General features: G+C 39.6%; 1 protein-coding gene across 1 annotated transcript; it reads left to right on the plus strand.

Annotated features, from left to right (window-relative positions):
• Positions 1–1,284: 1,284 nt before the first annotated feature.
• Positions 1,285–10,285, plus strand: LOC307201608 (vomeronasal type-2 receptor 26-like; the record flags this gene model as incomplete). Its single annotated transcript, XM_079950887.1, has 6 exons — positions 1,285–1,430; positions 1,881–2,172; positions 3,960–4,820; positions 5,154–5,381; positions 8,469–8,595; positions 9,375–10,285. The coding sequence occupies 6 exons, from the start codon at positions 1,285–1,287 to the stop codon at positions 10,283–10,285; spliced, it is 2,565 nt and encodes an 854-aa protein (XP_079807013.1).
• Between the last annotated feature and the right edge of the window lie 4,686 nt (positions 10,286–14,971).

The following is a 14,971-nucleotide window of genomic DNA, read 5'->3' on the forward strand; positions in this document are numbered from 1 at the left end:
CCGCATCCCCGAGCATCAGGGCAAGCCCTCTTTGAATGACAAAAGTTCCACATAGTAGAATAGAAGAGGTGAGGCGGGCTGCGAATTGCAAGTGGGTTCCCTAAGGTTTTATCCCCTTTGAACCCACATGGATTCAAAATTCAAAAGCCAATCAGTTCTTTAGATTAATAAGCAAACTATCAGTGGTTAGATAGGGGAACAACAACTCAAACTTGGTAGGAGAATTGGCAGCAGAATGCTGTTTATCCCAAGACCTTGAAAATTAAAGCATTCCCACAGACAACCAGATTATTTGAGTTGTAAATAAACAAGATAACCAATTCACACTGAATCCACGTCTGGGACATCCAGGTGTCAAGAACCACAAATCAACTAGAAATTCCCTTTTCTACAGATGGAGAAGATAATTTATTCACACTCTTAAGGACAGAAAGTCTGCAATTAAAGAAACAGATACACTTTACCAGGATCCTACAGCATTTGGCTCTCCCACAATGCTCTTCTTTAGCATGAGCCAAAGTTTTAACTTGCTAAGATTTCCCAACATCACTACAGTTGGCCTCTCTACCATACCAGTTCCAGTGGGCACCAACTTCAAACCACTGACTGTGTCCTGAAACGGGCATAGACAATGTCTTGTACTCAATAGGTTTTGGACTAAAAATCCCATCTACCTGGTCTGTGGTCAGTTATGATGGTGTTGGGGGGGGGGTCTAACAACTTCTAGAGGATTCATTTTGGGTACCCCTGTTCTGCTGCAAGACATTCCTATGATCAAACACCCCCATTTTCCCTGGCTCTGGGCAGATTTCTTGTTTCTCACAGCCTATTCAGGTGCCCCTTGAGATCCTTAAATGATTGAAAGAAAGAAAAAGTTAATTTCAGACATGAAAAACATGTCCTCAGCAATTCCACATGGAAAGCTCCTTGTTGAATTGGTGACTACTTCCCTCTTTAATTATCCAAAGTACTCTAATTAACGAGCTACTTTCCAACACTACAGTGCAGTTTACTGTGGACTCCAGGAAAACTAATAACATAGTTTTTGAATAATGGTATAAAAATGACCTCCAGAAATCTAGGACTGGTTTAGGAATTAAGACCATTAGACAATAATGTGTCAGTCTGATTTCTGACCCTATATATTCTAGTCCTGAGCTTTTTGAGATAAAAAGAAGAAATCTGCATCTAGAGAAAACATTTCTGCCCACAATGCTGTTATTGTTCCTCTTGCTTCTGGTACTGCTTCCTCACATGGTAAGCAAAGCGCACATCATTAAGTGCATGGTTGATGATCCACACCCTCCGCTTCATGAGTACCACCAGTCAGGAGACCTAATCATTGGAGCTATCACTTCCCACACTTTCATCATCTCCAATGCAATCAGCTTCATTGAAAAACCCCCATCACCTTTGCCTGAAGAGCTTGCGTAAGGGCTTAACTATAATATTTTAAAGCTATTATCCGTTATCAGTCTTAATTTTCATTCCATGAATTATTTGTTTTGAAAGGTAATAATCTATCCAAAGAAACAACTGGTTTTTTTAAAAAAGAGGGAAAGCTATGCCCAGTCATTTGTATCAAACATCACATCCTGAAGATCTTAAATTATACTGTTTATTTTGGAACACCCTGCTCTGAATTGCTACTTTACTATTAAAGAATAGGAAAGCATATATTTTGATGAACAGTGGTAATATTTGGTGTGGTTGTTTTAAACTTTGTATGGGCCACAAAAAGGTAAGGTTACCTCAAGAAAGTTGTTAGATAAATATGAATAATGAGATGAGATATAGAAAACATTATTTTTATAACATTTGCAATACTTTTTACAACATGAGATGGTTCCTTATGATTCCGAATACAACTTACCTTCTAGTGCAGTACCTAAGAATTATCAGCACATCCTGGCCTTGGCATTTGCAGTAAAAGAGATCAATGAAAACCCTCAGCTCTTACACAATGTCACCTTGGGCTTCCACATCTACGACAGCTATTTCACTGACAAGTGGACCTACCATGCTACAATGCTACTCATATACACCCTGGGAGGTTTTGTTCCAAATTACAACTGTGATGTCCAAACTAAGCTGATTGGGGTCATTGGGGGACTGGACCCCCCAACCTCACTTCAAGTGGCAACACTGGTGGATATTTACAAGATTCCACAGGTATGATGGGTCTCTTTTCTGTGTGTGTTTGTTGTTCTATGCAGTCCTTTTTTTCCTTTTTTGAGAAAAAAAAGGTGCCATTACTCCCCATGAGGTTGTTACAGAAAATGCCGCAAGAGAAAGGTTCACCTATGTACCATTGAGTATCCCCAGAAAAAGGCACTGGTTCTATTTGTAATTATACAATTTTAGTACTTTTTCACAATTCTTTTTTTGTTTTTTTGGTATACGCAGAGTAATATAAATTCATGGTCATTCCATCCTATAAATGTCAAAACTCAGCTGTGAAATAAACCTCTGTGCATGTTCTTAAATTAGGAAAAGAAAAATCCATAGTTGTTATTTATGCTACTGAGAAGTTGGCTGGCTCAGCCACAGGAACCTCTGCTGAAAGGAAAAGCTACCAACATTGCAAGTTTACTGAAAATATTATTGACAAAATGTGGGTGTAGTTTGTCTTTGGACTTTCTGTCTATAGGTGGTATTCAACACTTATCCTAGCCATATTAAACTATTGAAGTTAATGCACATGTGTAACTGAGATTCATTCATTTCAACTCTGATTAGGACTTCATAACATACAGGTGCCTGCCACCCCAATCTCTAAGCATTTTAAGATTCCAGGGGTTCCACACACTTACCCAGGATTTGTGTTTCCCTTGAAATGGGGTACAGTGGAGACTGTGGAGTCTTTATGATATATGGTTTGCTTATGCATATATATACAACCTGAGCCTATGATGGAGAGGTTCACAGCATTAACACCCCAAAGGGGTCTTACTTCTCCAACAGACAAAACCTCTGATTCAAAAAGTAATCAAGCATGGCTATCTCTCTCTGCCTTCTCAGGCTGCTATTTCCAGCTTCTAACTTCTAGCTTACACACACACACACACAACTCAGTTATGTCCTTGGTCATTTCTAACTAACTTCCAGTGAGTTGAGGGAAGGGAACACACCCATTTGTTATCGGACGCAGGTGGCGCTGTGGGTTAAAGCCTCAGCGCCTAGGGCTTGCCGATCGAAAGGTCGGCGGTTCGAATCCCTGCGGTGGGGTGCGCTCCCGCTGCTCGGTCCCAGCGCCTGCCAACCTAGCAGTTCGAAAGCACCTCCGGGTGCAAATAGATAAATAGGGACCGCTTACCAGCGGGAAGGTAAACGGCGTTTCCGTGTGCGGCTCTGGCTCGCCAGATGCAGCTTTGTCACGCTGGCCACGTGACCCGGAAGTGTCTCCGGACAGCGCTGGCCCCTGGCCTCTTGAGTGAGATGGGCGCACAACCCCAGAGTCTGTCAAGACTGGCCCGTACGGGCAGGGGTACCTTTCCCTTTACCTTTATCTCTCTCTGCCTTCTCAGGCTGCTATTTCCAGCTTCTAACTTCTAGCTTACACACACACACAACTCAGTTTTGTCCTTGGTCATTTCTAACTAACTTCCAGTGAGTTGAGGGAAGGGAACACACCCATTTGTTATCTGTCACAGACCGTTTGTTACCTCAACAAAGAAGCTTGTCTGGCTATTTAACCATTTGAATTCTTCCTTAGATCTCAAAACCTGTTAGTTCTTGCAGTTAAGACCCTTTAAGGTAAGGTTACCAGATTTTTTTCAATGAATCTGGGGAATCTTTTCAACTTCAATGTATTTTGTATGGGGACTGGTTTGTACGGGAAACAGGGATGTCTGGCAACCTTACTGTAAGGGTCTTATATATGTAGGCATACAACCTACTTCCTCATCCAGATTCATAGCAATACAATGCCATTCTTTCCTCTCTGCTCTTTTCTTTAGCTCATCTATGGTCCTGCTCCAGTGATGAATGACAAAACGCCAGGCATCCCATTCTACCAGATGGTGCCCAGAGAAGACAGTCAGTTTGCAGGGATTCTTTCTTTGCTTCTGCATTTCAGGTGGACGTGGATTGGACTCCTAACTATGGATAATGACAATGGAGAAAGATTTGTGCAAAGTGTTGTTCCGCCTTTTTCTCAGAGAGGTATCTGCTTTGCCTTCATAGAAAGAAGTCAAACTTTTACCGTTGTCACAGATATTAATGACATGTTCAACAAGGGGGGTAAAATACATGATAAAATCATAGACAGTAAAGCCCATGTAGTGGTGGCATATGGAGAATCCTATGGGATTGCATTGTTGAGATGGTTTCCATATCTGTCAGGACAAGAACATATAAAGAAGAAGTCAAAAGGTATAGTGTGGATAATAACAGCCCAGACTGACCTCACTTCAATGGTATATCAGAAGACTTGGGATACAGAAATAATCCATGGATCTCTCTCATTTACAATTCATGCCAATGATTTACCAGGATTTCAAGAATTTGTTAGAAGCAGAAACCCATCCAGCACCACAGGAGATGGTTTTATCAAGGACTTCTGGCAACAGGCCTTTGGCTGTGTATTCCCAAATACAGATGCAGTCAAGGTGGATGGAGATATTTGCACTGGGGAGGAAAAGCTGGAGAGTCTGCCTGCATCTTTTTTTGAAATGAGCATGACCTCCCACAGCTACAGTATCTACAATGCTGTCTATGTTATGGCCCATGCTTTACATGCTATGTCCTCATCTAGTCTCAAGCACAGTGTAATGAAGAACAGAGGCATGCAGAAATGTCAGGGCCAATGCTTTTGGCAGGTAATGGATATTAGAGATAGAGGAAAAGTCATTCTGTGTATATTTTAATGGATACAAATCCACATTTCCCAAACTAATACAGAAATTTAAATGCAGCATTCCTCTGAAATCCAAAATTCTTCTAATTTTACAATGTTGTTCTCCAATCGAATATTGTGAGCAAAAAAGTAACATACTGTGAACCCCAAAATTAGCTTTTTAATGAAAATAGCATTCAAAATACATTATATTTGGGAAACTTTGCAAAAATGGAATCTATGTCACATTTATCATTTTGCATACAAGCTCAAGTTGCAGAATTTTCTAATTCCAGCTCTTTTCCTTTCAATTCAGCTCCACTGGTTTTTGAAAGGTGTCTCATTTAACAACAGTGCAGGGGGAAAAGTTTCCTTTGACCAGAATGGGGAGTTAGCAGCTGGTTTTGATATCATGAATTGGAATTTCCCCACAAACCAATCCTTTCATAGAGTGAAAGTTGGGAGGCTGGATCCCCAAGCTCCTCCAGACCAAGCGTTCAAAATCAATGAGGATGCTATAAGATGGCACAGGGGATTTAACCAGGTAGAGACAATTTTGGATAATACTCTACTGCCGCTATTAAATGCTGGATTTTGTGATTGTTGTGTAACTTTCGAGAATTGCTCTAGATTTTAAGGGTTCCAAGCTCCTTATCATCAAAATTATCTTTTTAAAAAAAAAATAATAAATTTTTATTAAGATTTTAAAGGTTACAGAAAAAAAGGAAAAGAATATATATATATATATATATATATATATAATCAAAAAAGAGAAAGAAAAAACAATACATATAAAAAACATCATCAAAAAACAGAAAAAAGAAAAAAGAAATAAGAAACAAGTCAAACCTTTAAATCACTTACTTACTTTTACTTATTTCCTTGACTTCCTCACGCCTCCCATTTTTGTATTCTAATTCAGTTAAATATTCCAGCAAATCCTTCCAATTTTGTTTTTATCCTAGTAATTTATCTTAACATACTATAATTTTGCATTCTCTCTTTCACCAATTCATTTTTACTTAATCCTTTATATCCTTTCTGCTAAAACCACATAATTTTTTTTTCCCAACATCTTTCTAACATTCCTTAATTTTACAATATTTTTGAAGATAAACTTTAAATTTCTTCCACTCTTCTTCCGCCGACTCTTCTCCTTGGTCTCGGATTCTGCCAGTCATCTCAGCCAGTTCCGTATAGTCCATCACCTTCATCTGCCATTCTTCCCGAGTGGGTAGATCTTGTATTTTCCAATACTTTGCGATGAGTATTCTTGCTGCTGTTGTGGCGTACATAAAAAAAATTCTATCCTCCTTTCGCACCAATTGGCCGACCATGCCCAAGAGAAAGCCCTCTGGTTTCTTCTGGAAGGTATATTTAAATACCTTTTTCATTTCATTATAGATCATCTCCCAAAAGGTCTTAATCTTTGGGCATGTCCACCAAAGGTGAAAGAATGTACCTTCAATCTCTTTACATTTCCAACATTTATTATCGGGCAAGTGATAAATTTTTGCAAGCTTGACTGGTGTCAAGTACCACCTGTAAATCATTTTCATTATATTCTCTCTTAAGGCATTACATGCCGTAAACTTCATACCTGTGGTCCATAACTTTTCCCAGTCAGCCATCATAATGTTATGTCCAACATCTTGTGCCCATTTAATCATCACAGATTTAACCATTTCATCCTGTGTATTCCATTTCAACAGCAAGTTATACATTCTTGATAAATTCTTAGTTTTAGGATCTAACAATTCTGTTTCCAATTTTGATTTTTCCACCTGAAAACCAATTTTCTTATCCAAGTTATAAGCCTCCCTATAATGAAGCCAATCTCGTACTTTGTTTTTTAGTATGTCAAAACTCTGCAGTTTTAATCTATCTCCTTGTTCCAAAATTTCCCAATATTTCGGCCAATTTGCCTCCATATTGGGTTTTTTCAGAGCCTTAGCTTCCACTGGTGACAACCACCTTGGAGTTTTATTTTCAAGCAAGTCCTTATATCTTATCCAAACATTAAACAGTGCTTTCCTGACAATATGGTTTTTAAACGCTTTATGTGCTTTGACCTTATCATACCACAGATATGCATGCCACCCAAATACATTATTGAAACCTTCTAAGTCCAAAATGTCCGTGCTTTCAAGAAGGAGCCATTCTCTCAGCCAGCAAAAGGCGGCTGATTCATAGTAAAGCTTCAGGTCTGGCAGGGCAAATCCCCCTCTTTCTTTAGCATCAGTTAAAATCTTAAATTTTATTCGAGGCTTCTTGCCCTGCCAGACAAATCTAGAAATATCTTTCTGCCACTTCTTGAAACAGTCCACCTTGTCCAAAATTTGCAATGTTTGAAACAAATACAACATCCTTGGCAATACATTCATCTTTATCGCAGCAATTCGGCCTAGCAATGATAACTTCAAATTTGACCATATTTCTAGATCCTTTTTCACTTCCATCCAACATTTTTCATAATTATCTTTAAATAAATTCACATTCTTAGCAGTCATATTAATCCCTAGGTATTTCACTTTCTTAACCAACGTTAACCCTGTCTCCTTCTGAAACCTCTCTCTCTCAATCACTGTTAAGTTCTTCTCTAACACCTTAGTTTTCAACTTATTCAACTTAAATCCCGCAACCTGACCAAATTCTTGGATTAATTGCAATACTCTTTTAGTACTGGATTCTGGCTCCTGTAATGTCAAGACTAAATCATCAGCGAATGCTTTCAATTTATACTGTTTGGCTCCGACTTGCATACCTTTAACCAATTGGTCCCTTCTAATCATATTGAGCAAAACCTCCAGGACCGAAATAAAAAGCAATGGGGAGATTGGGCAGCCCTGTCGTGTTCCTTTCTCAATCTTAAATTCTTCTGTAACTACATTATTCACAATTAATTTAGCTTTTTGTTCTGAGTAAATTGCACCTATACCGTTTTCAAAACCTTGGCCTACCCCCATTCCCTGTAAGTTTTTCTTCATAAAGCTCCAAGAAATGTTGTCAAAGGCTTTCTCTGCATCCACAAATATCAAAACTGCTTTAGTGTTAATATTCACTTGTAATTTTTCTAAAAGCCTGCTTGATCTTTATGGATTTCTTCTACCAATACCTTTTTTAATCTTTTAGCCATAATTTCAGCAAAAATTTTGTAATCCATATTGAGCAAAGATATGGGACGGTAGTTCTTAAGCTGTGTCTTCTCCGACTCTGTTTTCGGTATAAGTGTAATAGTGCCTTTTTCCCCTCCAGTATTTCATTGCAGACTTCCTTCAAAGGCTGTACTAGCCATTCTTTCAAAGATCTATAATATCTTGAAGTCAAGCCGTCCAGCCCTGGAGATTTGCCCAATTTCATATTCTGAATGGCTCCTTCCACCTCTTGATCTGTTATTTTATAAATTAGCATTAACTTATTCTCTTGAGAGATTTTTTGTAATCCATTTATTTTCAAAAATCGGTCAATATCTATTTCTTTCTGGGTCTCCTGTGTATATAACTGTTTAAAATACTTCTGAAATGCTGGATTTTGTGATTGTTGTGTAACTTTCGAGAATTGCTCTAGATTTTAAGGGTTCCAAGCTCCTTATCATCAAGATTATCATTAACCCCTTTCACTTACACTTTAGGCACAGCCTCTATCTGTGTGCAGTGAGAGTTGTTACCCTGGTTCTTGCAAGAAAGTGAAGGAGGGCGAGGCATTTTGCTGCTATGATTGCATTCCATGCCCAGAAGGAAAGATTTCAGAACAGAAAGGTAAAAAATGTTATATACAGCATTACCAGACAGATGTAGCTCAGCTTCCTTTCAATAATTGGACATGGAGACTTGGGTTTCTTTTTGAGCAGCAGTATATCAGCTAGAAGGAACACTTTTCCATGCCTTTCAAAACCAGACAATTCTCTCTCTCAACAGAGTGGAGCTTAATTTCCTTAAATAGTTTGTCCTGGCTTTCTTTTGTGCACCAGTGGATAATTTCTAGTGCAACATTCAAAAACATATGATTGAAATCTCTTCATGTCTTCATAAATTGGACATTTAAGTATTGTAATATACTTGAGCTTAGCCTTGAATATTGTTGTGGGTTTGGAGGTGATGGTGCGTTGAAAGATTCCATTGCTACCTGGGCAGTTGTAGGATAATGACCTTAGTGTGTCACTTAAGCACCTTCATAAACATCCCTTTAATTGTTTAGGCTGTGGCTGGGCAATATGACCCCCATCTTAAAATAACGATCTTAGAGACAGAGAAATGCCAGATTTGTGCTACATCCAAAGCTGTGAAGCATGGAGAAATGAGATCTGTTGATGCAGTCAGTGCTGTGAGTCTCGCCATCTTAGGACTGTGGGGACAAGTACTTTTGTTTTAATGGGCCTCCAAACCAAACCTGCAACAATATTCAAGCCTGATCTCAAGTACGGTATATTAAAATACTCAAATGAATGATTTCCAAAGGCATTAAAAGATTACAGCCATATGTTTATTGCATGATGCTGTAATTTCTAGCTACACAAAGATTCCATCCCTTTTTTCAGATGCAACTGATTGTTATAAATGCCCAGAAGAAAAATATCCAAACGAAAGACAAGACCAATGTATTCCGAAGGATGTCAGCTTCTTGTCTTATGAAGAACCTTTGGGCCTCTGTTTAGCCTCTTTAGCTCTTTCATCTTCTATGATCACAACTCTAGTGCTAGCAACGTTTATAAAACACCACAATACTCCCATTGTCAAAGCCAACAACCGGGATCTCACCTATACTCTCCTCATCTCACTCCTGCTTTGCTTCCTTTGTACATTTCTGTTTATTGGAGAACCCCATATGGTGATGTGTCTCTTCCAACAAAGTGCCTTTGGCATCATCTTCTCATTGGCTGTGGCTTGTGTGCTGGCAAAAACCATCACGGTAGTTGTGGCTTTCATGGCCACCAAACCTGGATCCAAAATGAGGAAGTGGGTGGGAAAGAGTCTGGCCAGCTGCATTGTTCTTTCCTGCTCCCTCCTCCAAGCACTTATTTGTACTGTTTGGCTTGCAACCTCTTCCCCATTCCCAGATGTTGACATGCACTCCTTCACTTCAGAAATTGTATTAGAATGCAATGAGGGGTCTGTGGTTATGTTCTACTGTGTGCTTGCCTACCTGGGATTCCTGGCATTTGTCAGTTTCACTGTGGCTTTCCTTGCCAGAAAGTTACCTGGCAGTTTCAATGAAGCCAAGTTCATCACTTTCAGCATGTTTGTCTTTTGCAGTGTTTGGTTATCATTTATTCCTTCCTACCTGAGCACAAAGGGAAAATACATGGTGGCAGTGGAGATCTTCTCTATTTTAACTTCCAGTGCTGGACTGCTGGGTTGCATCTTTTCCCCAAAATGTTACATAATTATCTTGAGACCTGAGCTGAACAATAAGGAACAGCTGATCAGGAGAAAATCTCAAAGAATGTAATTGTCCATTTTGTTGTTGTTTTTTATTTTCTCCGCATTGTTGCAAATTCAAGAAAATTGGAGATATGAAAGGAACATTTCGTTCAAAGATTACCATAATAAAGGACAAAAGTGGTAAGGACCTAACAGAAGCAGAAGACATCAAGAAGAGGTGGCAAGAATACACAGAGGAATTATACCAGAAAGATATGGATGTCTCGTACACCCCAGGTAGTGGGGTTGCTGACCTTGAGCCAGACATCCTGGAGAGTGAAGTTAAATGGGCCTTAGAAAGCACTGCAAATAACAAGGCCAGTGGAAGTGATGGTATTCCAGCTGAACTATTTAAAATTTTAAAAGATGATGCTGTTAAGGTGCTACACTCAATATGCCAGCAAGTTTGGAAAACTCAGCAGTGGCCAGAGGATTGGAGAAGATCAGTCTACATCCCAATCCCAAAGAAGGGCAGTGCCAAAGAATGCTCCAACTACCGCACAATTTCACTCATTTCACACGCTAGCAAGGTTATGCTTAAAATTCTACAAGGAAGGCTCAAGCAGTATGTGGACCGAGAACTCCCAGAAGTGCAAGCTGGATTTAGAAGAGGCAGAGGAACCAGAGACCAAATTGCAAACATGCGCTGGATTATGGAGAAAGCTAGAGAGTTCCAGAAAGACATCTACTTCTGCTTCATTGACTATGCAAAAGCCTTTGACTGTGTCGACCACAGCAAACTATGGCAAGCTCTTAAAGAAATGGGAGTGCCTGATCACCTCATCTGTCTCCTGAGAAATCTCTATGTGGGACAAGAAGCTACAGTTAGAACTGGATATGGAACAACTGATTGGTTCAAAATTGGGAAAGGAGTACGACAAGGCTGTATATTGTCTCCCTGCTTATTTAACTTATATGCAAAATTCATCATGCGAAAGGCTGGGCTGGATGAATCCGAAGCCGGAATTAAGATTGCCGGAAGAAATATCAACAACCTCAGATATGCAGATGACACAACCTTGATGGCAGAAAGTGAGGAGGAATTAAAGAACCTTTTATTGAGGGTGAAAGAGGAGAGCGCAAAATATGGTCTGAAGCTCAACATCAAAAAAACGAAGATCATGGCCACTGGTCCCATCACCTCCTGGCAAATAGAAGGAGAAGAAATGGAGGCAGTGAGAGATTTTACTTTCTTGGGCTCCATGATCACTGCAGATGGTGACAGCAGCCACGAAATTAAGAGACGCCTGCTTCTTGGGAGGAAAGCAATGACAAACCTAGACAGCATCTTAAAAAGTAGAGACATCACCTTGCCAACAAAGGTCCGTATAGTAAAAGCTATGGTTTTCCCAGTAGTGATGTATGGAAGCGAGAGCTGGACCATAAAGAAGGCAGATCGCCGAAGAATTGATTCCTTTGAATTATGGTGCTGGAGGAGACTCTTGAGAGTCCCATGGACTGCAAGAAGAACAAACCGATCCATTCTTAAGGAAATCAGCCCTGAGTGCTCACTGGAAGGACAGATCGTGAAGCTGAGGTTCCAATACTTTGGCCACCTCATGAGAAGAGAAGACTCCCTGGAAAAGACCCTGATGTTGGGAAAGATGGAGGGCACAAGGAGAAGGGGACGACAGAGGACGAGATGGTTGGATAGTGTCTTCGAAGCTACAAACATGAGTCTGACCAAACTGCGGGAGGCAGTGGAAGACAGGAGTGCCTGGCGTGCTCTGGTCCATGGGGTCACGAAGAGTCGGACACGACTAAACGACTAAACAACAACAACAAAAGGTGAAGACTGAATCAAACGTTCCCTAGGAAACCCACAAATTACATTTCCTTTCATAATAGTACAGTATAATATTATTTTTACATGATTGCTATTGAATACTGGAAGCAATTCTTATCTCCCTGTGGAGGTTTTCATATCAGCAAGTGACAGGTGGGGTTCCACAGGGTTCCATTCTGCCCCCACTGATGTTAATCGTTTTTATAAACAATTTGTCTGTGGGAATTCAAGGGATGGTCATCAAATTTGGAGGTGACCCCAAACAGAAAGGGGTAGCTAATAAGGATTCAAGGTGGCCTTAACAGGTGGGAGAACTGGATCCACACTTACAAATTGGGACAAATGCCTTTCTGTCTCAACATCAGGAAGAACTTTCTGATAATAAGAGTTGTTTGAAATGGACTCCCTTGTGAGGTTATGGACTTTCCTTTATTGGAGGTTTTTAAGCAGAGATTGGATGTCCATCTGCCATGGAAGCTTTAGCTGAAATTCCTGTGTTGCAGGGGGTTGAATTAGATGACCCTTTGGGTCTTTCCAACTCTACAATTCTATGATTCTATGAAATACATAAAATAATACATTATGGCACCTTTAGAGGAAAAAGAAGGAGAAATCTCAGGGGAATTGTTGAAGGAACCACCTCCAAAAGGGAGACTTTTCTAATTTGAGTTTTTCAAGGCTATGGTAGCCAAAGCAAGAATATGTTTAGAACTACCAGATGAACAATCCAAAGGCACAGAGACAACAGAGGCAACCTCTTCTAAAGACACCTTTCAATGTCTACAAATGTATATTAAATGATACAAACAGCCCCTGCTATAATTCAAGCTAATGCATCACAGAAATAATGTGAATGATAGTGAGTCAGAATGATGATGAGATGAGTTTGTGATGAGAATTTACTCCTAAATCACCTATTAATGGTTTATTCCCAGGTGAGATATAACACCTTAAGGAAAAACACAACCAAGAGAGATATAGAAGCTCAGCATCCAGTAGGGACCCAGTTTATTAGAGGAGTTATTGAAATAGGGCTGCCTCCCTAAACTAGTTGTTCAGAGAATTGCCAATTAAGGGAACTGCCCTCAAGTCACATTTTAAAAAAGCTTTTATGGGGGTTTTCAAGCACGATACATCATGCATGCATGCATGCATAAAGAGGGGGTCACAGGTCAAGGGGTTCAAACTGTCTTGCTTCACTGCCTTATCTTCTTTCCTACATTATCTAGTGTACTCCGGTACTCTGGAGTCTCAGGAATCATGCTTCACTGTAGTGATCAGGTGGGATTGCTATGAGGAATTATAACAAATATAGAGTAAGCCATCTGTGTCATCAATGAAAGCATTGCGTTGACTGGGTTTAAACTATTTTGATATGATTTTTGATCAATCCACACCTCTGCATCCCTGTTCCATTTCTCTCTGCTTGACAAGTCACGTACACAGCCCAGCTGCCAGCTGCTTCGCCAGGCAGGCATCCTGGGCCATAAAAGGTAGTGGGCAGCTTCTTTGATGTAGCCTTTCTGATATGCTAATCTTAGGGCCAGGAAACAGATTTTCACATAAAGGTGATAATGATCCCTATCCTCCTTGCCATCCTTCTTATCATGTATATTGCTTGTTTATGACCTCTGGGGTTGCTGGATGCACTCCTTTGTAGTTCTGTTTTATTTACCCCAGAAGTGGATGCTTAATTAGCTTTTGTAGTGTAACTTTGTCCCCATTTGTTGAAATGCTCAGAGATAATCTGATTGGTTCTTACGAATACAGTGTAAAAAATTCTTTTGTGAATAAAACGACCTGGGCCGGAGGGTGGACAGGGATTATTATTATATGCACCCTTCCCAGAGTCTTGCTGGTTCAAGCCTCTGTGTGTATTGTTATTAATCAGAGTTCATTCCTTCCTTTACTTTGGGAATGCCTCACTTCACCCACCTATCGTCCATCATCCTTGACAATCAGTCCTCCAAAACATCCTTAACATACTATTCTTACAGTTTCCTACAATCTGGGGATCTCACTGAAGCTTGTAGCCTAAACATTCTGATTTTATATGCCCTCATGCTATGCAAACAATTCTTCAGAGATAGATAGGCAAGGAATTTTGTAGTCAGAGTTTGTAGTTCAGAGTTTCACATAAGGAACCATAAAGATACAGAAAAAGAAGAGTCAAACTATTCATTTATACATCGCTAAAACTAATTTGATATCTCAAGTTGGTAATGTGCAAACCACATAAAATGCCAACATAAGAGCTAAATTGAAAGAGAATGGTCTTAAAGGAATGGCACATAGCTGGATTAATGAACATTTTTATATCAATGGTAAGATTACGAAAATATAACGTAAAATTAAGGAAAACAGAAACAGCCTTCATTTGGTGGTACAAAGCTCTGTGGTAAGAAAATGTTGTACTACATACAATCTCCAGCTACAGATATGGCCACCAGCTCTTTATGAAGAAAACCACATTAATTTAGGATTTATTTAGGATTTGAGCTCCTAGGAGTCATCATTTCACACATAGGAAAAGGAAATAGAGAGAAATAGAAATACTCATTTTGATTGAGTTATTGTGAAAGAGACAGATAGAAATAAATTTATTCAAGCTCTACAAGCAATGGTGGGGGTGTTTGTGGGTGCTGGAGATGATGAAACTGTGCCATGCAATGCCACCTATGATGAGGTCTCCTTTTTATTATATTCATGAAGTGGATGGTATGGATTATGGACATGGCAATGTGTGCACTGTATACCATGTGAGGAAGCAAACGCACCAATGTCAATGAAGTTCTTTCAGGACAAATTCTCCAATATTCAACTATTTTCATTTTTGAAGGCTCAAGTATAATGTGTAAAATATCATAGAGCAGCCTGCATATCTCACTCTCTAACTGTAACTCTAAATGTTCTAATTTATACAATCCA

This window comes from Podarcis cretensis (assembly GCF_951804945.1).
Source record: "Podarcis cretensis genome assembly, chromosome: 13".
NCBI lineage: Eukaryota > Metazoa > Chordata > Lepidosauria > Squamata > Lacertidae > Podarcis > Podarcis cretensis.